At 45.7% G+C, this 26,522-nt stretch overlaps 2 protein-coding genes across 5 annotated transcripts in view; one reads left to right on the forward strand and one right to left on the reverse strand.

Annotated features, from left to right (window-relative positions):
* CREB1 (cAMP responsive element binding protein 1) overlaps positions 1-19,705 on the reverse strand; it is a 162,121-nt gene extending 142,416 nt beyond the window's left edge. Inside the window, exon 1 of one of the 2 annotated variants that reach the window (XM_077275727.1) lies at positions 19,438-19,705. The gene's annotated coding sequence lies outside the window, so the exon portion shown is untranslated. The remainder of the gene's footprint in view (positions 1-19,437) is intronic. The other variant, XM_077275728.1, reaches the window with a different exon arrangement.
* Positions 19,706-20,048: 343 nt separating this feature from the next.
* LOC143785501 (uncharacterized) lies at positions 20,049-25,975 on the forward strand. Of its 3 annotated transcripts, none has more exons than XM_077274407.1 (3): positions 20,049-20,890; positions 24,065-24,255; positions 24,420-24,576. In XM_077274407.1, exons 1-3 carry the CDS (start codon positions 20,741-20,743, stop codon positions 24,466-24,468), a joined length of 390 nt encoding a protein of 129 aa, XP_077130522.1. In that variant the 5' UTR covers positions 20,049-20,740; the 3' UTR covers positions 24,469-24,576. The 3 variants fall into 3 exon arrangements, 2 of the variants coding, with proteins under 2 accessions (XP_077130522.1, XP_077130523.1); XM_077274408.1 differs by having other exon boundaries at positions 20,049-20,866; XR_013218003.1 differs by lacking the exon at positions 20,049-20,890 and adding an exon at positions 24,708-25,975 and having other exon boundaries at positions 23,967-24,255.
* Positions 25,976-26,522: the final 547 nt, after the last annotated feature.

Raw genomic sequence — 26,522 nt, forward strand, 5'->3', positions numbered from 1 at the left:
CATTGAGCGGGGGCGCCTTATCGAATTTTAGGGTGTCAACCTCCGCTGTTACGGTAGGTCATCAGTGCATAATGTAGGATTGCTACACCACACTGTGTATAACCCCCTGACCAATATCTGGACAATACACTCCCTGACAGAAGTTATGTCGCTTATCCATGTTATGTAAATAAAAGCTTATAACCTGACGTTAAATTCATCCATTGGTTGTATAAAATTATTCTTTTGAAAGCTGAAACCCTCCGAAATGTGGTTAAGAAAATAAATTGGCATCAATACAGAAATATTGATCAGTTAATGGACACAGAATGGGCAGATTTTGGCAACACAAAAGTTTTGTCGCCCACAGAAAGTAATGTGATATTCAAACAAATAATTAACTTAAAATACAAATACCGTATATACTCGAGTATAAGGCTTCTTTCACACTTCAGTTGTTTGGCGTCAGTCACCTCCGACATAGTGACGGATCAGTTGAGAATTGTTGAATTGTTGAGAAAACGGTTCTAACGGATCCTTTTTTTTGACGGATCCGTTACTTGGGGGTTGTCTGGGAAAAGTATCTACTTTTTTGGAGCATGCGCAATTGAAAAAGCGGATTGGGGCGACGGATCCGCCGAAATGACGGTCGCGAAGGATTCGTCGCCCATAGGCGGCCATTCTATGGAATGGCGGGCGCCACGGATCCGTCGCGAACCGCCATTTCGGCGCAGACAAAAAAACGTTATAATGTCCGTCAATGTCTAGATGACGTCCGCCAAATCTCGACGGATCCGTCGCATGGCGGATGGAACAGACGACCATCCGCCACAATCCGTCGGTAATGCATGTCTATGGGAAAATAGCGGATCCGCCCCCCAAAAAATGGCGGATCCGCTATTTGATGAAAATGGCAGTTTCAAACTGACGCCAAAAGACTGAAGTGTGAAAGAGGCCTAAGCCGACCCGAGTATAAAACTTATTGACTCGAGTATAAGCCTAGGGTGGAAAATGCAGCAGCTACCGGTAAATGTCAAAAATAAAAATAGATACCAATAAAAGTAAAATTAATTGAGGCATCAGTAGGTTAAGTGTTTTTAAATATCCATATTGAATCAGGAGCCCCATATAATGCTCCATACTGTTCATTATGGCCCCATAAGATGCTCCATACAAAATAGGCCCCATATAATGCTCCATACAGTTCATTATGGCCCCATAAGATGCTCCATATACAAATATGCCCCATATAATGCTCCATTCAGTTCTTTATGGCCCAATAAGATGCCCCATATAATGCTCCAATAAGATGCCCCATATAATGCTCCATGCAGTTCTTTATGGCCCCATATAATGCTCCATGCAGTTCTTTATGGCCCCATAGATGCCCCATATAATGCTCCATGCAGTTATGGCCCCATAGATGCCCCATATAATGCTCCATGTCGTTCTTTATGGCCCCATAGATGCCCCATATAATGCTCCATGCAGTTATGGCCCCATAGATGCCCCATATAATGCTCCATGTCGTTCTTTATGGCCCCATAGATGCCCCATATAATGCTCCATGCAGTTATGGCCCCATAGATGCTCCATATAATGCTCCATGAAGTTCTTTATGGCCCCATATATGCTCCATATAACGCTCCATGCAGTTATGGCCCCATAGATGCCCCATATAATGCTCCATGCAGTTATGTCCCCATAGATGCTCCATATAATGCCCCATGCAGTTATGGCCCCATAGATGCTCCATATAATGCTCCATGCAGTTCTTTATGGCCCCATAGACGATCCATATAATGCTCCATGCAGTTATGACCCCATAGATGCCCCATATATTGCTCCATGCAGTTATGTCCCCATAGATGCTCCATATAATGCTCCATGAAGTTCTTTATGGCCCCATATATGCTCCATATAACGCTCCATGCAGTTATGGCCCCATAGATGCCCCATATAATGCTCCATGCAGTTATGTCCCCATAGATGCCCCATATAATGCTCCATGCAGTTATGGCCCCATAGATGCTCCATATAATGCTCCATGAAGTTCTTTATGGCCCCATATATGCTCCATATAACGCTCCATGCAGTTATGGCCCCATATAATGCTCCATGCAGTTATGTCCCCATAGATGCTCCATATAATGCCCCATGCAGTTATGGCCCCATAGATGCTCCATATAATGCTCCATGCAGTTCTTTATGGCCCCATAGACGATCCATATAATGCTCCATGCAGTTATGGCCCCATAGATGCTCCATGCAGTTATGGCCCCATAGATGCTCCATGCAGTTCTTTATGGCCCCATAGACCAGTGTTCCCCAACTCCAGTCCTCAAGGCCCACCAACAGATTATGTTTTCAGGATTTCCTTTGTATTGCACAGGTGATGCAATTATCACCTGGGCAAGACTAATGAAATCCTGAAAACATGACCTGTTGGTGGGCCTTGAGGACTGGAGTTGGGGACCCCTGCCATAGACGATCCATATATCATTGTGCCACATGTAATGCTACTGCTGCTGCACTAAAAAAAAAAGGCATACGGTACTCACCTCTCGTTGCTGCCCGCTGCTCCTCAGCATCCCGTTTCTCCGCACTGACTGTTCAGGCAGAGGGCGGCGCACACACTAATGCGTCATCACGCCCTCTGACCTGAACAGTCACTGCAGAGGACGTGGAAGACGAGGCGGCGGTGGAACGAGGAAAGGTGAATATGACATACTCACCTGCTCCCGGCACGGTCCCTGCATGTCCCACGACTCCGGGAGCGGCAGCTTCTACCTGTAGTGAGCGGCAGCTTCTTCCTGTAGTGAGCGGTCACGTGGCACCGCTCATTACAGTAATGAATATGCGGCTCCACCCCCCTGGGACTGGAGTCCATATTCATAACTTTAATGAGCGGTGCCAGTGACCGCTGAACAGGGGAAGAAGCTGCCTTGCCCGAAGACCGTGGGACATGCGGGGACGGCAACAGGAGCAGGTCAGTATTTGACAGGCGTCGCTCCCCCTCACCCGCCGTCCCTCTCGCCTTCCATGACTCAAGTATAAGCCGAGAGGGGCACTTTCAGCCCATTTTTTGGGGCTGAAAATCTCGGCTTATACTAGAGTATATACGGTGTATGTTGCATAACATTGGTGAATGAAGTTGTGGTGCTATTAGAGTCATATTTAATATTTTATGTGACTTCCATGAGCTTGAAGCACTGCATCCATGCGGTTCAACAATGATTCATACAATTTATTAATTAAGTCATCAGGAATCGCAAAGAATGCAGTCTTACATGCCTCCCAGAGTTCATCTAGATTCTTTGGTTTTGTCTTTGAAGCTTCCTCTTTCATCCTACCCCAAACATGCTCAATGATGCTCATGTCTGGTGACTGGGCTGGCCAGTCCTTGAGCACCTTGATCTTTTTTGCCTGGAGGAACTTTGTGGTAGAGATGGATGTATGAGATGGAGCACCATCCTGCTGCAGAATTTGACCCCTTTTATGATTTGGAATATAAGAGGTAGATAATACTTCTTGATATTTTAGGCTATTGATATTGCCTTCCACCTTGCAAATGTTTCGCACTCCCCCATACTGAATGTAACCCCAGACCATGATCTTTCCACCACCAAATTTAACGGTTTTCTGGGTGTATTTTGGATCCATACAGGCTCCAGTAGGTCTCCTGCAGTATTTGCGGTGGCTGTGGTGTAATTCTACTGTAGATTCATCAGAGATTCATCAGCGTCCATCTGTTTAGCAGGCTGTGGGACTTTGCAAATGCCACACGGTTTTTTTTATTTGCCTTTTGTGTAGTGCTGGCTTCTGGGCACTTATTCGACTATGGAGGACATTTCAAGACAGAATCCTACAAACTGTTCTAGTTGACACAGGGACCTGAGGTGACCAGGCCTGTTGGAGCTCTGCTGCAGTGGAAGAGGGGCTTGCTTTGGATTTTCTAACCAACAAAAGTTCCTCCTGAGCAGTTGTCTTGCAGGGTCTGCCGAACCTGGGCTTGTCAAACATCTCCAGTCTCTTCAAATCTTTTTTTAGCTCTTTGTACTTGACGCTGAGACACGTTAAAGGTGCCACCTCAACAGTGGATCTGGTCTTCCGTCTCTTGATGATCCAGGCTTTGGTCGTAGGATGGATTTTTGGCATGTTGCCAGAGCTCAAGTTGCAGTTCAAGTGAAGGTCTGGGATGTTGGGTTTCTTTTTATACACACACACTAATTAACCGATCATTTACTGAGCACAGGTGAGGATGTAAACTAGGATTGGGTGCCTTATATGACCAGGCGACAAAACTTTTGTCTTGTCAAAATCTGACCATTCTGTGTCCATTAACTGATCAATAATTCTGCATTGATGCAAATTTATTTTCTTAACCTAAAGGGTTTCAGCTTTTAAAAGAATAATTTATTCAACCAATGGATGAATTTAACGTCAGGTTATAAGCTTTTATTTACATAACATGGATAAGCGACAACTTCTGTCAGGGAGTGTATCCCGCTATTTCAAGGGCCTGGAAGGTGCTACTTTTATTTTTTTTAAAAATTGTGAATGTATTGTTTAACATTTAATTATAAAAGTAAAATTTTAAGGGTTGTTTTTTCTTTTTTGGTTTATAATTAAAATCACACCCAATATACATTGGTTATGGTTTAGTACAAGCAGTAGCATACCAGAAGATCTTTCTATAAAGCAATAGGAAGGCAAAAACTAGCCGTACATTAGAGATTATATAACCAATGTATCCTGAAAGAACTTCTAATCATGATTGGTCTGTGCATCGCTCATTAGACAACAATGCCATAAGTTAGAAAGGACAAAACACAGATCCATCTTGACCATGCTTTGTGAATTTGTATGGGCTTTTATTGTTAAAAATGCAGATATATTATTTGGCATGAACCACTTTAAAAGGAACTTCAGCAGAATTGTGCATAGTAACCTACACACAGTGTTAGGTCGGCGCCGTTATACTGATTAAAATGATACCTTGGTTAATTAAATATGTCTTGTGGTTGTTGTTTAATCTTTATTTTCAGTTTTGAGATAATGATATGCTCATGCTCCGAGGCGGCCTGTGGGGGGAGGTCTTCATGTGGTGCTCTGATTAGCTATTCATAATGCAGACTACTGACAGGTTACTGATCCCTCAGTAACTTGACCCCTAGTTTACATAATGAATATACACTCACCGGCCACTTTATTAGGTACACCTGTCCAACTTCTTGTTAACACTTAATTTCTAATCAGCCAATCACATGGCGGCAACTCAGTGCATTTAGGCATGTAGACATGGTCAAGACAATCTCCTGCAGTTCAAACCGAGCATCAGTATGGGGAAGAAAGGTGATTTGAGTGCCTTTGAACGTGGCATGGTTGTTGGTGCCAGAAGGGCTGGTCTGAGTATTTCAGAAACTGCTGATCTACTGGGATTTTCACGCACAACCATCTCTAGGGTTTACAGAGAATGGTCCGAAAAAGAAAAAAAATCCAGTGAGCGGCAGTTCTGTGGGCGGAAATGCCTTGTTGATGCCAGAGGTCAGAGGAGAATGGGCAGACTGGTTCGAGCTGATAGAAAGGCAACAGTGACTCAAATCGCCACCCGTTACAACCAAGGTAGGCCTAAGAGCATCTCTGAACGCACAGTGCGTCGAACTTTGAGGCAGATGGGCTACAGCAGCAGAAGACCACACCGGGTACCACTCCTTTCAGCTAAGAACAGGAAACTGAGGCTACAATTTGTACAAGCTCATCGAAATTGGACAGTAGAAGATTGGAAAAACGTTGCTTGGTCTGATGAGTCTCGATTTCTGCTGCGACATTCGGATGGTAGGGTCAGAATTTGGCGTAAACAACATGAAAGCATGGATCCATCCTGCCTTGTATGGAGCATCTTTGGGATGTGCAGCCGACAAATCTGCGGCAACTGTGTGATGCCATCATGTCAATATGGACCAAAATCTCTGAGGAATGCTTCCAGCACCTTGTTGAATCTATGCCACGAAGAATTGAGGCAGTTCTGAAGGCAAAAGGGGGTCCAACCCGTTACTAGCATGGTGTACCTAATAAAGTGGCCGGTGAGTGTATGTACATACTGAAGAAAAAAAAAACAGCCTTCTGGCACCTGCGTAGTGGAATAATCGCCTGTTTATTGTGCTAATAGTAAATGTGCTTGAGGTTAATCTGATAGTATAAAAAAAAAATCTATTTGAAAATGGCGCCTGCGCAGTAGCAGCCATCAGTTTATATAGAGGTAATCCTATAGCTGCTATTGCACAGGCAAGATGGCGTCGCCTGCACAATAAGTTATCGGATCACCTCTATATGCACAGATAGCTGCTACTGTGCAGGCACCATTTTCAAATGGATTTTTTTTTTATACTATCAGGATAACCTCAAGCACATTTATTATTTACACAGTAAATATGCGATTATGCTGCAGTGCAGGTGCCACAACTGGTGCCTGCCAAAGGATTTTTTTCTTCAGGGTATGTGCACACGTTCAGGTTTTTTCGCTTTTTTTGCTATAAAAACGCATGCATTATGCATCCTATCATTTAGAATGCATTCTGCAATTTTTGTGCACATGATGCGTTTTTTTCATCATAGCACCACATGAAGACCCCCCACAGGCCCACCCCGAAGAACAAGCATATCATTACTTCAAAATTGAAAATAAAGATTAAACAACAACCACAAGGCAGATTTCATCAACCCAGGTATCATTTTTAGGCCGGATCAGATGAGCATATGGCATCCGATGCGATATGCTAAGGACCCTCGGCTCCTGCTCTGCTGTCAGCAGGAGCCGAGTGTCATGAATCTGTGCTCCAAGCCTCTCGCACAGAGAGGAGCACAGCTGTGGAGAAATGAATTTCTCCACCTCCTCCATTGCTGGGGTCAGCATACATCGCACATCACTCGGATGATATCTGAGTGATATGCGTTGTCTCACTTGCACATATAGGCTTATATGGGTGCGAGTGAGGTGAGACTCGGCCGAGTGTCGGTGACAATCGCAGCATGTTGCGATTTCACTCGCATCTACAATACGGCCGAGAAAAAAAACAGTGATCTGAGTTTCCCCATAGATTAATACTGGTCCAAGTGCTATGCGATTTTTTATCGCATAGCACTCATCCGTGTATTCAACGGTAGTGTGACTCCGGCATTATCAGTATAATGCTGACAGGTTCCCTTTAACTACATCATCCAACAATGCCAAAAGAGATCTAACAAGGCAGATCAACTTTTCATCAAATACCTCCCCATTTATTTGTATCTGTCTTTTGTGTCACAAAAATGGTGCCATGGTGAGAAGAAGAGTGTCTTCTTGGAGATTCAAAATCCATAATGTTATAGTTAATAAAGAAAAAACACAATGGAATACTCTGCAGCGTACTTTATTTATCTATGCATGTTTGTTCACACATATACGCAATTTTCCAATTTAGACAAGTCCAATTTACTATAGAATTTCCAAAAGTAAAAATCAAACCTGGAATAAAGAGGATCTTCACTTTTAGTTTTTAAAGAAAAAAAAAAAAGAAAAAAAATCACTGCAGACCTTCCATGTACAGCATCAGTACATGGGAAGAAGGAAAAATGATCCTTGAGGTCAAATTCTATTTTTTATTCACTGCTTACTTATGGACATTTGCAGCCTCTACTCACAGTGATACATTTCCCACCTAAAAAGACAACGACACATACAAAAATAAAAGCAAAACATTGTTGTTTTGAACTTTATTGTAAATTCTAAAAAATAAATTGCCAAAGAACATCAAGGTACAACGATACCTCAGAATGCCACAGTGTGTGATGTCACCTTAAAAGTTGTTGAGAACATTAGTACCTTGACATTTTTTTAAGAAAACTGAAATGTATGCCAACATGTCACGATTTATAGTGTAGATGTCACACCATACATTGTCATTAATTATTTCATTCTTTACAATATGAATGATTTAAAATCTGCACCCCACGTCAATCTTCTGAGGTTTTAAAGCAGATACAATCCTCATCCAATGTGCTGCTCATAACCTGCCAACATACCTATCACCACTGTGCCAATATATGTATGTATATACAGCTCTGGGAAAAATTAGGAGACCACTGCAAAATGTTCAGTTTGTCCGATTTTTCTCTTTACAGGTATATTTTTGGAGTAAAAAGTAAATTGTTCATTTATTCTATAAACTTCTGACAACGTCTCCGAATTTCCAAGCAATAAAAAATTTTTTTCAGAAAAGGATAAATGGTCAAAATAAAAAACAAACAAAAAAAAAAAACAAAAACGTGCTTTCAGACCTCAAATAATGCAAAGAAAACATGTTCATAATCATTTAGAAACAACAATACTAATGTTTTAAACTCAGGAGGAGTTCAGAAATCAATATTTTGTGGAATAACCATGATTTTTAATCACAGCTTTCATGCGTCTTTGCATGCTTTCCACCAGGCTTTCACACACTTCTGGCGCAAAAATTTAAGCAGTTCTTCTTTGTTTGACGGCTTGTGACTATCCATTTCCCTCTTGATTACATTCCAGAGGTTTTCAATGGGGTTCAGGTCTGGAGATTGGGCTGCCCATGACAGGGTTTTGATGTGGTGGTCTCTTAAGACTGTACAGCTCTGGCAAAAATTATCTTGTGCTTATTTAGAGAGATATCTAAATACCGTATATACTCGAGTATAAGCCGAGATTGTCAGCCCATTTTTTTTTAGGCTGAAAGTGCCCCTCTCTGCTTATACTCGAGTAACTCAGCGGGGGAGGGGTAGTGGCGGCTGTCACATACTCACCTGCTCCTGGCGAGGTCCCTGCATCTCCGATGGTCTCTGGGCGCTGACAGCTTCTTCCTGTGTTCAGCGGTCACATGGCACCACTCATTACAGTAATGAATATGTACGCGACTCCACTCCCATAGGGGTGGAGCCGCATATTCATTAATGTAAGGAGCGGTACCAGTGACCACTCAACGCTGGAAGAAGCTTTCAGCGCCCAGAGACCATCTGTAAGAAAAAAGCAGGGACCGCATCGGGAGCAGGTGAGTATAATGGGGAGGGTGAGCACTGCACAATATTCACCTGTCCCCCTTCCACCGCAGGTCGCTGCTCCGTCTTCTGCAGTGACTGTTCAGGTCAGAGGGCGCGATGAAGAGTCACTGCAGAGGACGCGGAAGACAGAGCGGCGCCCTGCAGTGGAACGGGGACAGGTGAATATTGCAAGTGCTGGGGGCCTGAGCGACGAGAGGCGAGTATGTCATGATTTGTTTTAAATCGCAGCAAGAGCATATGTGGAAAATGTTTCTATGGAGCATCTTATGGGGCCATAATCAGCATTTGTGCAGCACTGTATGGGGCAAATGTCTGTATGGAGCATCTTATGGGGCCATTATTAACCTTTATAAAGCATTGTATGGGGCAAATGTCTCAATGGTGCATCTTATGGGGCCATAATCAACATTTTTGCAGCATTATATGGGGCACATTTTCTATGGAGCATCTTAGGCCTCTTTCACACTTCGTCTTTCTCCTCACGTCGAAATACCTCGGTTTGTGAAAAAACAGGATCCTGCAAACTTGTATGCAGGATCCTGTTTTTTCCCATTGACTTGTACTAGTGACGTATGGGCACACGTTATGGCGTCTGCTAAAAACGTTCAAGGGAATGTTTTTCTGTACGTTGGATCCTGTGTTTCCTACTGAGCATGCCCGGCAGGAAATCTCTCTCTCCTCCCCGGGATTTTACACGGACAGCAGACCCGTTGAAACACTGCATCCGCTGCACACGTTATCCACTATTTCCCAAACGTCCGTCAGTACGTCACGCCGACGCTTTGTGACGGCCGACTACATTTGACATGACATTTACCGATAGCCGCTGAATTTTCCACCCTAGGCTTATACTCAAGTCAATAAGTTTTCCCAGTTTTTTGTAGCAAAATTAGGGGTCTCTGCTTATACACTAGTATATACGGTAATCACAATGCAAGACCATTTTTTAGAGACGGTTCTATGGCGGATTTGTAAGGTTAAGTGTTGAGGCAGTTTTCATACAAGTGACCATACACTGCACAAACTTTTCTACGACTACAACAATATTTAGTTTACCAAAATAAATGACTTTTCTGGTACATATTCTAGTATAAAGCCAAGATTAAAAAACTACCGTATATACCCGAGTATAAGCCGACCCCCCCTAATTTTGCCACAAAAAACTGGGAAAACTTGACTCGAGTATAAGCCTAGGGTGGAAAATGCAGCAGCTGCCGGTGAATTTCAAAAATAAAAATAGATGCTCCATACCGTTCATTATTGCCCCATAAGATGCTCCATATAAAGCTGTGCCACATATAATGCTCCATACATTTCATTATGGCCCCATAGATGCTCCATATAAAACTGTGCCATATAGAATGCTCCATACATTTCATTATTGCCCCATAGATGCTCCACATAAAACTATGCCACATATAATGCTCCATACTGTTCATTATTGCCCCATAAGATGCTCCATATAAAGCTGTGCCATATAGAATGCTCTGCACCATTCATTATGGCCCCATAGATGCTCCTTATAAAGCTGTGCCATATAGAATGCTCTGCACCGTTCATTATGGCCCCATAGATGCTCCTTATAAAGCTGTGCCATATAGAATGCTCTGCACCGTTCATTATTGCTCCATAGAGCATCTCGGCTTATACTCGAGTATATACGATACCTATTTTTTTCATGTTTTGGCGCTTTTACACAATAAAAACTATTTTATAGAAAAAATAATTTTTGCATCGCTTTATTCTGAGAGCTATAACTTTTTTATTTTTCTGCTGATGGAGCTGTATGGTGGCTTGTTTTTTGCGGGACAAGATGACGTTTTCAGCGGTACCATTTTTATTTAAATCAGTGCTTTTGATCGCGTTTTATTGCACTTTTTGTTCGGCGGTATGATGATAAAGGTTTTTTGTTTTTTTACGGTGTTCACTGAAGGGGTGACAGTGAACGGACAGTCGGACAGTTTTATAGAGAGAGTCGTTACGGACGCAGCGATACCAAATGTGTACTTTTATTTATTTACATACGGTAAATGTATTTATTGGAAATATATATTTATATTTTTTTTCTATTATTTGGGGATTTTTGTAAAAAATATTTACACATTTTATTTTTTTTTTACTTTAGAATATTGTCCCAGGATGGGACATCACTTGTATCATGTCAGATTGCAGATCTGACACTTTGCATAGCACTGTCAGATCAGTAATCTGACAGTGCAGGAAGCTTGCCGACGCCTGCTCTATGCAGGCGCTCGCAAGCCACCTCACTGAAGGACCCCCGCGGCCATTTTGGATCCGGGGGTCTACATGGAGACCATGAGAATAACGCGATCATATCGCGTTATTCTCATGGGAGCGCGCAGGGAGCCCCCGTCCCTGCGCGATCCCCCTCTATGCCGCTGTCACTACTGACAGGTGCATCAGAGGGGTTAAATGCCCGCGATCGGTGCTAGCACCGATCGCGGACATTGCGGCGGGGTGTCAGCTGTCATATACAGCTGACACCCGCACCCGAGCACCGCGGCGCTAAGCGCGAGACCGCGGTGATCGGTGCGCCGTACTAGTACTACGGCTGGCACAATTGCAGTTGCCGCAGCGCCGTACTAGTACGGCACGAAGTTGTTAACGGGAACCTGTCACCCCAAAAATCGAAGATGAGCTGCGGCCACCGTCATCAGGGGCTTATCTACAGCATTCTGGAATGCTGTAGATAAGCTCCCGATGTATCCTGAAAGATGAAAAAGAGGTTATATTATACTCACCCAGGGGCGGTCCCGCTGTGGTCCGGGTCCGATGGGCGTCGCGGTCTGGGTCCGGGGCCTCCCATCTTCTTACGATGACATCCTCTTCTTGTCTTCACGCCGCAGCTCTGGCGCAGGCGTACTTTGTCTGCCCTGTTCAGGACAGAGCAAACTACTGCAGTGGGCAGGCGCCGGGAATGGTCAGAGAGGTACGAATGCTGTAGGATAAGCCCCTGATGCCGGTGGCTGCAGCTCATCTTCGATTTTTGGGGTGACAGGTTTTTTAATACATTGACTTACTAGTTCACTGAATTTCTGCACTTTGCATTTTATTGGTAACATTCTGCCCCTGCTTGTTTTGGTGTCCAGTAGTTTTTGATTCCTATTGTCTATTTTAAGAGATAGGCCGGCGTCACACTAGCGAGTTTTACGGACCTATGAGCGCAGAAAATACATCCAGAAAATACGCATTGCACACGGCCCAATGATTCTCTATGGGGCAGCTCCTATCTGCCGTATATTACGCATCCGTAATATACGGTATGTTACGGGCGTAGAAAACCGCAGCATGCTGCGTTTGTCAGCGTATTGCGCAAAAAATACGCCAATTAAAGTCTATGGGGGCGAGAAAAATATGGAATACACACAGACCATGCGTGTGACTTGCAAGAAATACGCACCGGTGTTCTATAGAAAAGCCGGCAATTCAGTGCAGTGTACAGTAAAATCACACTGACAAAAGAATAGGTAGAATGTGTAAATACATACCGTATTTTTCGCTTTGTAAGACGCTCCGGATTATAAGACGCACCCCAAATTATGAGGAGAAAAATAGGAAAAAACTTTTTTTAATAAATTGGGGGGGCTTCTTATAATCCATGCGTCTTATTGCTTACCAGGGGTTGTGGCTGCGGTGGATCAGGGTCCCAGGGTCGTTGCTGGAGGCAGGAGTGGAGCATTGCTGCAGGCTGGGATGATGGGGTCTGCAGGGGGGCTTCGGTGCTGCATGGGGGCTGCTGTGCTGCAGGGGGCTCTGGTGCTGCAGGGGGCTCTGGTGCTGCAGGGGGCTCTGGTGCTGCAGGGGGCTCTGGTGCTGCAGGGGGCTCTGGTGTTGCAGGGCTGTCTCCGGTGCTGCGGGGGGCTCTGGCAACATTTTATGAAAGACCAGAGCCCCCAGCAGTTCGTCCATACGTTCCTGTATAGATAAACTTGGCACACACGTGGTCAGATGCAAGTGAATTTAATATAAAGAGAGTACATACAGTATGACGTTTCGGTCATAGATTAGACCTTCATCAATGTACCTCCAGGGTCAGTTCAAGGGATATATCTTGAGTGCAGCGATTGTGGGACGCGGTATCCACAATCGCTGCACTCAAGATATATCCCTTGAACTGACCCTGGAGGTACATTGATGAAGGTCTAATCTATGACCGAAACGTCATACTGTATGTACTCTCTTTATATTAAATTCACTTGCATCTCACCACGTGTGTGCCAAGTTTGTCTATAACTCTGTACGGTTTGGGCACCTACTTGAGCACCACAAACGTATAGTAGTGCCTACGGTTACTTTCACATACGTTCCTGCATGACTAACTCCGGGAAAATGGCCGCCAGAATCTCGAGAGATGAGATCTCAGTGCTGAAATCTCATCTCCCGAGATTCCGGCGGCCATTTTCCCGGAGTTAGTCATACTGGAATGCATGGACGAACTGCCGGGGGGCTCTGGTCTTTCACAAAATGTCGCCAGAGCCCCCCGCAGCACCGGAGCCTCCAGCATCACCCGGGGCAGCAGCGGACAACCCCGGCAGCGGCGGCGGGAGACAGCGGCAGCGGGCGGTAGCGGCGGCGGACACCCCCTCATCCCAGCCTGTAATGGTAAGCGGTATATCCGCTTTGTTAGACGCACCCACATTTCCCCCCCCAAATTTGGGGGAAACAAAGTGCGTCTTACAAAGCGTAAAATACGGTATGTATTTTTTTTTTTCAGCGCTAGATAGCAGAAAAGCCGGTAATTCAATTGCCAGCTTTTCCTATCTCCTTCACAAATCCGACGGGATATGAGATATGGTTTACATACAGTAAACCATCTCATATCCTTTTTTTTTTATTATTACATATTCCTCTTAACTAATGTAAGAAGTGTCTGTGTCAAATTTGGGGGCTCTAGCTATTAAATTAAAGGGTTAAATCCCGGAAAAAATTGGCGTGGGCCCCCGCGCAATTTTCTCCGCCAGAGTGGGAAAGCCAGTGACTGAGGGCAGATATTAATAGCCTAGAGAGGGACCATGGTTATTGCACCCCCCAGCTAAAAACATCTGCCCCCAGCCACCCCAGAAAAGACATCTGTAAGATGCACCTATTCTGGTACTTAGCCTCTCTCTTCCCACTCCCCTGTAGTGGTGGAATATGGGGTAATGAAGGGTTAATGTCACCTTGCTATTGTAAGGTGACATTAAGCCAGGATACTAATGGAAAGGCGTCAATTATGACACCTATCCATTATTAATCCAATAGTACGAAATGGTTAATAAAATACACACATTATAAAAAAGTATTTTAATGAAATAAAGACACATGGTGTTTTAATATTTTATTATACTCTTAATCCACCTGAAGACCCTTGTCACCTGAAATAAAGTTAAAAAAACCAAACAATATTCCATACCTTCCGTCGTTCAGTCTTGTCCCACGCTGTAAATTCATCTGAAGGGGTTAAATAATTGTACACCCAGGAGCTCTGCTAATGCAGCTGTGCTCCTGACTGTAAAACTTGGTGAATGAATGGAATGCAGGGGAATGTACTGTAGTTACCTCGAGTCACAGTGATGCGCCCTCTGCTGGATGAATTCATATGAACTCGAGCGTGGGAACTTTTCAGAATATTTTCCCATGCTCGAGTTCATATGAGTTCATCCAGCAGAGGGCGTATCATCGCGACTCGAGGTAACTACAGTACATTCCCCTGCACAATAATATTAAAACACCATGTGTCTTTATTTCATTAAAATACTTTTTTATATAATGTGTGTGTTTTATTAACCATTTCATACTATTGGATTGATAATGGATATATATATACATACATACATACATACATACATACACAGTATATATGTTTTTAAGAATATTTGAGCCGATGGATCCATGATATGTCCATTTTGCAAGCCTGCGAGAAAAAGAAAATTGCCGGATGACACACGGATAAATTTGTGCATAAAAATCGCATTCTCGCATAGAATACGGAACAGTGTTTTGGGACAACTACTGCGTATTACGGCCGTAAAAAACGGACCGTAGTTACTTACGCCTATGGTGACGCCGGCCATATACATAATAAAAATTATTAAAAAAAAAAAAAAAAAGGATTATACTCTCTGGTGGTGGTCCATTCACTTCCTCCCTTCAGTGGTGTAATGTATGAGTATTTTTGTCCTTATGTGACTTGGTACTTATGTGCTAAATTTCTTAGCATAGTGACAAAGTTTTCTATAGGTTTTTTCAGAAATGCCTTGCTATTGCATTAACAAAATGGATAGATTTTTCTACATCTGCGGTGAAGTCACTTTTGTCTCACAAAGGCAAAGCTTGACTACCATGATTAGGAAAACTTTTATTTTGGCTGCAGAATAAGATCAGGAAAACAGTTGGGCTCCACACACATGCTGCAATAGATGTGCATCACATCTTAGGCTACTTTCACACTAGCGTCGGGCTCGGCCCGTCGCAGTGCGTCGGGCAAGGTCACCGAAGCTAGCGTTGTCTCCGCCGCACAACGGGGGCAGCAGATGCATTTTTCCAGTGCATCCGCTGCCCCATTGTGAGGTGCGGAGAAGTGCGGGGAGGTGGGGGGGGGGGGGGGGGGGGGGGGAGTTCCGGCCACGCATGCGCGGTCGGAAAAAGCGGACCGTCGGGAGCAAAAAACGTTACATGTAACGTTCTTTGCTCCCAGTGGACCGCCACAACACGGCGCAACCGTCTCACGACGGTTGCAACGTGTGGCAATCCGTCGCAATGCGTCGCAAATGTTAGTCAATGGAGAAAAAACGCATCCTGCAAGCACTTTTGCAGGATGCGTTTTTTTCTGCAAAACGACGCATTGTGACGGATTAAAGTTAACGCTAGTGTGAAAGTAGCCTTACCCAGGGGTTGCATGGGAAGAAGCAATCTATGTCTTTCGCAGCCCGAATGATCTGGAAAACCAATTGTTCACACTACTAGTGATGAGGGAGTGTACTCTTTGCTCGGGTTTTCCAGAGCACACTCAGGTGACCTCCGAGTATTTATAACTGCTCATTTAGTGTTCATCGTGGCAGCTGAATGATTTACAGCTACTAGCCTGCTTAATTACATGTGGGGATTCCCTAGCAACCAGGCAACCCCCACATGTACTCAGCCTGGGTAGTAGCTGTAAATCATTCAGCTGCCATGATGAAAACTAAATCTGAGTAGCCATAAATACTCGGAGGTCACCCAAGCAATGAGTACACTCACTCATCACTACACACTACCAATTACTATTTCTGCATGGTGCCCTCCACACCCCCACTAGGAAAGGAGTTTCAAGGAGGAAGAAGTGTCCAAAACATTCTATCTGCAATACACCCAGTACCTCATACAGAACCGACGGTTCCAAAAGCACCAGAAACATTTTCAGTTTAGTTAAGTGAGGAAGAGGGAGATTAGTGTCATGAAGAGTCTTCCTCTCATGACCCAGACTTTGTCAGCAACCTCAACTGAACCACACCTCATAACACAAAGTGAACTGAATAATCTGGTTAGAGATTTGGACAAGAATAAGGCTGAGCTCTCAGGTTCCAGGCTACAGCAGTGGAATCTCCCAGCGGGTGATGTTCCGATTTCTTTGTCCCGCAACCGTAATAAAGATCTTGTCCAATACTTCTTCATAGAGGGCGATCTTGTGGCATGTAACAACATCTAAAGTTTAATGGAAGCTCTGAACTCAAGTCATAATCCAGAAGATTGGAGGCTCTTCATCGATTTGCCCAAAAGCTGTTTTGCTGCATAATGGCTATGCACTACCTTTAATTCCAGTTGGTTATGCAGTCCACATGAAAAAACCCAACATGAAACAGCCGTTGAGGTGCCTTAACTATAACCAACATTTGTGGCCCCTATGTGGCGACTTAAAGGTGATTGCTCTCTTACCTGGGTCTTCAGGGTGGATACACAAAGTACTGTTGCTTTCTGTGTGACTGGGAAAGTCACTACAATAAAAGAGACTGACCTCTCAGACATTCGCTTCAGCCAGGGATTAGCAATGTCCTGCATCCAGCACTTGTTATGCCACATAAGATTGTAACCACCACTGTATATCATGTTTGGCCAAATGAGGAAATTTCTAAAGGCAAACGCATCCAAGTATCTCATTGATAAATGTCCAAGTTTTGATCGAACCAAAGATAAAGGAAGGATTCTTTACTGAACCTCAGATTCTAAAGCTTCTTCAAGATGAGAAGTTTCACTGTTTGTAAGGAAAAGGATGTGTGGGCAGCATTTGCAATAGTGGCAACTAATTTTTTGGGAAATTCAAAACGCAGATAACTAAGATTTGGTGTAAAATATCAAAATATATGGATCTTGGCTGTAACATCTATTAAAAAGTCACTTAGTACACATTGGCATCCAAACTCTTTCCCACCAAACTACGGAGCAGTAAGTGACGAGTACGGTGAGAGGTTTCACCAAAATGTTGCAGTTTTGGAGAAAAGAGCTGAACTAAAATGGAATCCATCAAAACTTGCAAATTACTTTTGGACAATTGTAAGATGATCCGATGCAGGAGTACAAGAGACAAGCAAAAAAGAATTGTCACTGAACGAGGACCAAATTTTACAATGCAATTTCTGCAACTGTTTATCATTCGCAGTGTTCAGACAGGTTTTAGTTACGTGGATTGTTGCTATCTTTCCTCTAAATAAATATCAGAATATTGTCAAAATATTTTGCATCAACATATTTGCAAAAATAAAAAATGTTTCAAAGCACTGACACATGTCTTAATAATATGTAGCAGTAAAAGAAAAACTAATATAAGAAACAAGAGCCAACTAAAAGGTTTCATTGTGAGATTTGAATTCAGGAGGTCAAAATCATTAAGAAATAGCTCCTTTGGTTACTGAACCTGACATATTTGGGAAATAAATAGAACAGCATCACGATATTCCATTTCTGTGTACAGAGAACGAGCATCGCTCACTGTGCATAGACGGTTAGTCGGCCTGTATAAGGATAGGGTCACAAGACAGTAAAAGAAAACAGTCTTATTTTCATACAGAAAAGTGGGACGATTTTGTTCTCACTTGTCATCTATGTGGAATCTGTATTTCTACCTCGGCAACTATCATTCCTAAGACTATAGACTTGAAGGTGTCTTCAGAGTCTGCCTCATTGGTAGTGATGGGAGAGAGTTTGCCATTTACTACTCAAGTACACCAGACGTTTTCTATTTGAGTACTTCATCAACACTAGTCATTAGCCTATGCTATAAAATAAAACAAAAAATTCAAAAAGCACTAGTCCGATTTATTCACTTGTGTGCACAAGCCCTAATACATACTAAACAATCGCAGATGAGTTTCAATGTAGACAATTGGTGGCGTCTAATTGCCTAGATGGGCTCGTCTATGGTCACACAATGTGTTGATGATGCACAGTTTTGCTATGGAAACAACCATCTTTTCACAAAATCGTGGCAAAAAAAAAACTTGTGTGAACATGGTCAAATAGGAACTATAAGACACTGTAGAAACTCAAAGTGGAAGGGTTTCAGATTGTTGTTAGCCCTGACGTCTCTTCGATCCTCCACGCCATCATATACCGTAAGGGACAGTTAGTGCGCTAACATTTCTATGAGAGCTTGGAGGCACTGGGCCCTGGGAAATGGTGGCAGGGGCCACACACAGACATCGCCGAGGACTGCACTCTTCGGATCAGCCATATCGCACACATGTCACCGCTCCCACCTCCAGGTGATGTGACAAGAATCGCACATGACAACAGAAACAGACACTACAACACATTTATTGAGGTCTACAAGGAACACGGCGCTAGGGTCCCCGCATCACAGCTCTGGGGGCAGCACTGGACAGCAGATCACCAGGGGCAGATTCTGGGGAGCCCTGATCTTACTACGCCGCAAAGAAAACATGCAAAACCAGAGCTGCCCAAACCTTGCCCTGGCAATCTGCGGAGGGGCCGCACATGGCACTGCCTGCAGGAGGTGAAGGCGGGAGAACAGGGCAGACAGGGAGCCGCTCCAGTCTGTGGGGGCCGCGCTGCTGCTGCGAGCCGGGACACGACCCCGTGTCTGCCCTGTGCACCCCCGGCTCAGGCGCCACCGCCGGCTGCTCTCAGCGGCCGCCATTATCCTTTGTTTCGCGGCTCTCTGGCCGCCCGGCCGTCCTCCCGCACTCGGGCCTCCATGGCCGCACTCCGCGCGCACACAGCGGCCGCACGTGAAGCATCGGGGCAGGAGGACAGGAACTCAACAATTGTGCGGAAAAGGCTCCGGAGCGTCCCCGAGCTCCGTGTGTGTGCGCCTGTGTGTGAGGAGAGCCCGCGGCTGCGGCCTGCCTGCTCCGCGTCTCTCCTCCAGCCTCTCCCTCTCCTCCTCCTTCCTCTTACCGGGTTACACTGCCTCTCCTCCGTCACTGCTTTCGTTCGCGGCTGGGATCTCGCTGGGCTTTTTTTATTCTCTTCCCCACCACGTAACACACCGCGTCAAACTACACCTCCGCCGCGTCACTGTGCTGCTCGCTCCTCTCTGCTTCCTCTGCTGCTGGGCGGGCGGCTGCTTTTTTTTTTTTCTTTTTTTCCTCAGACTGTGTCGGGCGCGGCATAGTGCGGCCAGCCCTACCCTGGCAAGGCGCTGGCCACGCCCCAGCAGGCAGACAGCCAACCAGCGGAGAGGGGGCGGTTTGTAGGTCGTATTGTCCCTCCCAATTTCTCTTCGCCACTGATCCTGCGCATGTGTGCTGAGGGGGGAGAGGGTCCCGGAAGTGTGTCGCTCTCCCGCTCGGTGTGTGTCGGGTGTTGGCGCTGCATGTCGCCCTGAAGGATAATAACAGAGGAATTATTCTGTATGCTGGCTATGGTACATTCGCTAATGTTTTAACAGCGTCTTGCACAAATCTGGATTTGACGGATAAGGGTATGTGCACACGTTGCATTTTTTGAATCTGCAGCATGTCAATTCTTACATTATAGCAGCAGATTTTACCCCATACTGTTCTCATGGAACAAGCGGCCGAAGAATGAGGAAGAGATGGCTCCGGACCCTCGAGCTTCCTTTGCGTGGTCTCCGGAGGGCGCGGCGCCCTTCCCGGGTGGTCTCCGGAGGGTGATATGTATTGTAACCTCCAGGAAAGCGTCATGGGATCAGGGTCCGTGCACATTGCAGCAGAAAGCGCTGGGTTAGGCTGCTTTCCCATATATAAAGTTTCTGTAAGGCCGGATACACATTTGCTGTTGTGTCCGCAGCGTTTCTTCCGCAATTATCCGCATGCGTCATGTATTCCTATAGTTAACATTAGGGACGCATGTGTCTGCGTTTTGCTGCGTTTGATAACACATTCGTCGTCTGCGGTTTGGCGCAGTAAACGCTACATGTAGTAATTTTAGAGGTGTCACTTTGCCGACTAGAAACGTATGTGATTGTTAGCGGAAGGAATGTGGCAAAAAACCGCATAACAGTCTATGTGAACGCATGCTTTCGCAAGTACATGCTTTTGCTTGCGTTTGTGAACGCATGCGTAGCACCACAGAAAAACATGTCTAGACACTGATTAGCCACCCCCCACATACAAGGTGATGACGGGAGGGAGAGGACAGTTGCAGGTCACTACCCAGCAGGCAGAGAAGCAGAGCAGACAGACAAAAGCATCTTGGAGGAAACAAGACTCTGAACAATGTGAGTATATCCTAGCCAATGCCTTTATTTTCTGTCTCTACATGTCCTTCTTTTTGCCATTTCTTTCTTTCTGCATGCATCAGAATGTCATCTTCTGATGAGGAGCAACGTCCTGGGCCTTCTGAAGCCAAACATGTCAGTGAAGTGAGTACTCACCTCCTCAGATTGGTAAGTATTCACTGTCACAACTACACATATGACAGGCCGCAGCGTGTACGTATACGTGGCTGACTATTGTATCCTCACTTTACTATTGGACAGAGGCGTAGCTAAGGGTTCAGCTCAGGGGGGGCGAACCATCTGAGTGGGCCCCTAACCCTTGATTACAACTATGGTGGCACACTTTAATCATGGGTATAGGGGGAACCTCAGCAGATGATCCTGCTGTAATTGAAAATGTATAATGGCCCCCGCATTGGCCCCCACGTTGTATCTCCCTTGGATTCTGGTCTCTGACCCTTTCTGTGGGCTGCAAATTGCAGAAAATAAAAACAACCAGTAAATGTGTATAGAGTCCATCATATGGGAATAGGTCCCTGAATGAATCCAGGTAACCCTAAAAGGAATACTCTTGTCTGGACAAGACCCAAAAGAGGTGAATGGAAAGAAAGAGGAAAGCAGAAGAAAGGGGGAGGTAAAATATCACACAATGAAAGAAGAAAGTGCGCCCCCCCGTATGTCATCTCTTCTTTTTTTGCCCTTCTCCCCATTTGCGGGCCATGTTATTCAGACTGAGTATACATATGCAGCTAAAGGTGATTGTGATTATCTATACTCACCTACTGGCTGTTCCCATTTTTATTCTATTTGGCTTTTCATCATATATATTTATACTCAACTTTATGGGGATTTTTATTGTTTATATAAATAGCATTTTCATGTTTGTTACCTTGTATTTACTGATATGAGATGACACACACTGGACTGATAGGACCCTGAGGCCATGTTCACACTTTGCGGTGTGCTCTGCAGGTTTATCCCGCAGAGGAATTGATAAATCTGCAGGGCAAAACCGCTGCGGTTATCCCTGCAGATTTATTGCGGTTTGTTCCGCGGTTTCCGCTGCGGGATTACTCCTGTACTATTGATGCTGCATATGCAGCAATATGCAGCATCAATAGTAATGATAAAAATAATAAAAATTGGTTATACTCACCCCCTCTGATGTCCGGATCTCCTGGGCGCTGCACCCGGCGCTCCGGTTCCAAAGATGCTGTGCCGAGAAGGACCTTCGTGACGTCACGGTCATGTGACCCGGGCGTCATCACGGTCATGTGACCGCGACGTCACCACAGGCCCTGCTCGCACAGCAAACCGAAGACCGGACGGCCGCGGGCAGCGCTGAGAGGTGAGTATAGCATCATTTTTTATTTTAATTCTTTTTTTTGTTATACTATTTATGGGTCCCAGGGCCTGGAGGAGAGTCTTCTCTCCTCCACCCCGGGTACCACCCGCACATTAACCGCTTACTTCCCGCAACGTGGGCACAGCCCCATGCGGGAAGTAAGCGGTTCAATGCATTTCTATGGGTGCAGAATCGCTGCGATTCTGCACAAAGAAGTGACATGCTGCGGGTTGTAAACAGCTGCGTTTCTGCGCGGTTTTTCCCGCAGCATGTGCACTGTGGTTTGCGGTTTCCATAGGGTTTACATGTTAATGTAAACGCTATGGAAACTGCTGCGGACCCGCAGCATCAAAATCACCGCGGATCCGCGGTAAAAACCGCAAAGTGTGAACATGGCCTGACCCCAGCTACAGGACCACATTACAAGAGAGAGAGATGCTGAGAGACTGAGAGACAGAGAGAGAGAAGACAGAGAGAAAGACAGAGAGCGAGACTGAGAGAGACAGAGAGCGATACCGAGACAAAGAGACAGAGAGACTGACAGAGAGACTGACAGAGAGGGACTGAGAGACTAATAGTCACACAGAGAGACAGACAGAGAGAGACTGACAGAGACAGACAGAGAGCGAGACAGAGACTAACAGACAGAGAGAGAGACTGACACAGAGACTGAGATTGAGACTGAGAGAGCAAGACAGAGAGAGAGCGAGACTGAGACAAACTGAGAGAGAGAGTGAGACAGAGACTGAGAGACAGAGAGAGACTGCCAGAGACTGAGAGAGACTGAGACAGAAAGACACAGAGAGCGAGACTGAGAGAGACAGAGAGCGAGACCTTGACTGAGAGAGACAGAGAGACAGACAAAGAGACAGACTGAAGAGAGAGACTGACAGAGAGACAGAGATTGAGAGAGAGACAGGGAGACTGACAGACTGAGAGCGAGACAGAGAGAGAGCGAGACAGAGAGAGAGCGAGACAGAGAGAGCGAGACAGAGAGAGAGCGAGACAGAGAGAGAGCGAGACAGAGAGAGAGCGAGACAGAGAGAGAGCGAGACAGAGAGAGAGCGAGACAGAGTAAGCGAGACAGAGAGTGAGCGAGACAGAGAGAGACAGACTGACAGAGAGCGAGACAGAGCGTGAGCGAGACAGAGCGTGAGCGAGACAGACAGACAGAGAGCAAGACAGAGTGCGAGACAGAGAGAGAGCGAGACTGAGCGAGAGACAGAGAGCAAGACAGAGAGCAAGCGAAACAGAGAGCAAGCGAGACAGAGAGCAAGCGAGACAGACAGCGAGATTGAGAGAGCGAGACAGAGAGAGAGACTGAGAGCGAGACAGAGACACAGAGAGCGAGGGAGACAGAGAGACTGACAGAGACAGAGCAAAACGGATGCAAGAAACCTCAGGGACATGTCAGGAGGGGAACAGTGTCCTGCCTCCTCCTCACTGCACAGTGCAGTCACCTCCAGCCCCCTGCAGCCTGAGCTCCTACTCCGTCCTATCTCCTGTCCTGCTCCTGTATGCAGGGCAGGGAGGGAAGAAGCAGCGTCCTGAAGTCTCTCTGCAGACAGACACCACACAGCCGGCAATGTGTGCGTCTGCAGTATGCTCTGCTGGAGGCAGCAGGTACAGTGCCGGCACCCAGCGTCCCCGGGTACATGCTCCTCTACAGAACAGACCGCAGCAGAGCAGGGAGATTCTGTCCCTGCTCTACTGCAGAGCTCAACTATATTGGCGTGCACAGCAGGCTAATATAGTTAAGGGTAGCGTAGCTCCAGGTGGGCCCCCTCTGAGCTCCGGGCCCGGGGCGACAGCACCCTCTGCCCCCCTGGTAGCTACGCTACTGCTATTGGATGTTCATTACTTTCCTCTTTCTTTCCCCTTTTCTTCTTGACTCCTTTTGTTTCTTGACTTCCAATATTCATGCCAGTTTTCTGTCTGTTTTCTTTCTTTTCCTTATGTTAATGTCTCCTACATTAATGTCATTATTTATTTTTTAGGTTCCAGAACGGGATGAGGACCTCATTGAAAATGACCTCCTCATCTCCCTTGTCCATGAGCGAGTCCCGTTGTGGGATACCCAGGTTCCGCAGCACTTGGACGTGACGATCCGGCGGCTATGGAATGAGGTGGCCAAAGCGATGTGGGATGGTTGGGACAATGCTCCCGACTCGGGTCCGAAATGCATTTTGTAAGTATTGCAATGCAGTGTGAAGCAGCAGTGACCTTGGCCGTGATCACACAACTGTGTGTGATGAGAGAAACTCTCAGGAGTTTCTCTCATCACACACAGTTGTGTGATCATGGCCAAAAGTACATTGTCTAACCATTCTTTTTTGTTTGTTTTTTTAACAGTGCTCAAAGTCAAAACACGTTGGCATTCGAAGAAGGATCTCTTCAATAAGGACGTTCGTCAAGAGAGCCGGGTTCCTAGTGGTTCTGGAGCAAGGATCCGAAAATATAAATACCACCGCATTCTGGCATTTTTGAGACCGGTCCTTGCCCAGAGAACGTAAGTATTTTTTTGGTGTATTAGGTTGTGTTGTATTGCCATAATCTGTGTGTTTCTATTCCACAGGAGTTGACGTTTTGTAAATGTTTGGTGGTATTTATTTTATTTTTTTTCTTCCTTTTTTTTCACAGCACATGGAGCAGCACTGTTGGCCCAGGTTCTGGAGCGGTCCTTCATCAGACAGCCACGGACCTGTCCCAGCCATCCAGCAGCGCTGCAACAAGTGGGCTTGCCACACAAACTGGAGACCAGGAAGCTGGTCCATCAGGTGTTCCCCTTTCCCAGTCCTCTGCCCCCCTTTTTTTTTTTTTTTTTTTTGTGCATGATTTGAATGGAAACATGCATGAAAAGGATTCGGAGGCCGGCTCTTCCTGGCAGAGGGCCTCGGTCAGGTCACTCATGCCCGAGTTTCTGCACTTGAGCTCCGTTTTTCATGATGAACTCAAAGCAATGGGTGACCGACTGGATACTGCCATTAGCCATATGAATACACGTGTCCAGGAGGTTACTAAAAGCCTTGACCAAGTAAAAGCCGACCTCCAGAGGCCAGCACATCATTTTTTTTCAATCAAATTGAACAGGGCATGTCGGAACACCTTACTGCTAATCTCCAGCTTAGTGTCATACAGGCCTGCAATGCTGCTTACGTGCAGGCTATGCAGCAGAGTCGGTATTTTCAGCAGACCGTGGGGCATATCCACCTGTGCCTACACTCACGCTTGACCCCAATGCTGACCTCTGCTACATACCACTGCACGGCCACCTCCATTCCAAGCACTGCCGGACACCACCACAGCACCATCACCATGCAGAGTGCTGTTGGACATCCCGCCGCCACCACCATGACAACTGCTGCTCCTGCTTGGACCTCCTCCACTGCCACCACCATGCAACAGCAGCAACCGGACCCAGGCATGGCCTTCCCCACCAACACCATGATGCAGCAGCAGCCGGACCCTGGCATGGCCTTCCCCACCACCACAACCATGCAGCGGCACACAGACCCTGGCATGGCCTTCCCCACCACCACAACCATGCAGTGGCACACGGACCCTGACAGGTCAGGCAGCTAGAAATGAGCCCAACGAGGCTCCCCGTACTGCAGCGCCGATCCCAAAAAGGGAAAGAAAAGAAGAAACAGAGGACTATCGCTATCCCTCACCTCCCAATGTGTCTGTAATGTCTGGTTTGTCTCACCCTTCCAGTGTGTCTCTGCCCTCTCATGCGTCAAGCCCCATCCCCGAACTGCCAGACCCCAGTAATTTAATTTCCCCTTCTCCTGCCACCCTTGTGTCGTCCACAGTCAAGCTTCACAGCTACATACCCCCAATTTCCGGCACTCTACCCCAAGCAGGTGCAGTTAATTTTTTTTTGTGTGTGTGTAAAAATAAATAATGTTTTTTGCCCCCTATAATGTTTGGTTAATTGTGTATTTCACTGCCGGCAACACACACCGTGCACCAAATAAAACACTGCGCTGCACACTTTATTTTTTTGCCACTTCATAGCTCCAGTAGTTAGCAAGTACAACACTGCAGCTTTGTGTGTGTTTGGTATAGAGATATGAGGTGGCCCAAAAAAATACTTGTATTTTCTCCATAATCTCTTCCTTCTGCTTACTCTGTGACTGTGTTGCAGACTGAAGAGAAAATGGCGGTAATACAAAGCGGAACTATACTCAACAGGTCATGTGTCCAAAAACTCATTAGTTAGGACACCTGACCTGGTGAGTAGAGAACTGCCTTGTATAACCTCCATTTTCTCTTCTGTGTACGTAATCTATTTCACACAAAGTGAAGGGACGATGGAAGTCATACAAGGCATATCTATGCTCACCTGGACATGTGTCAGAAATAGTGAATTCATGAGGCTGTTATTTGTGCGTCATGAATTCATTATTTCTGACACCTGACTTGAGTATAGATCTGTTTTGTAAACAGCCATCG

Source organism: Ranitomeya variabilis, chromosome 7, assembly GCF_051348905.1.
Source record: "Ranitomeya variabilis isolate aRanVar5 chromosome 7, aRanVar5.hap1, whole genome shotgun sequence".
NCBI classification, from domain to species: domain Eukaryota; kingdom Metazoa; phylum Chordata; class Amphibia; order Anura; family Dendrobatidae; genus Ranitomeya; species Ranitomeya variabilis.

Bases quoted from the DNA above. Each gene is read 5' to 3' on its own strand.
- LOC143785501 (XM_077274407.1), top strand. From the start codon at position 20,741: ATGCCTTTATTTTCTGTCTCTACATGTCCTTCTTTTTGCCATTTCTTT. The intron at 20,891-24,064 runs GTAAGTATTCAC...TTTATTTTTTAG, and splicing joins GTACTCACCTCCTCAGATTG to GTTCCAGAACGGGATGAGGA. The intron at 24,256-24,419 runs GTAAGTATTGCA...TTTTTTTAACAG, and splicing joins TCGGGTCCGAAATGCATTTT to TGCTCAAAGTCAAAACACGT.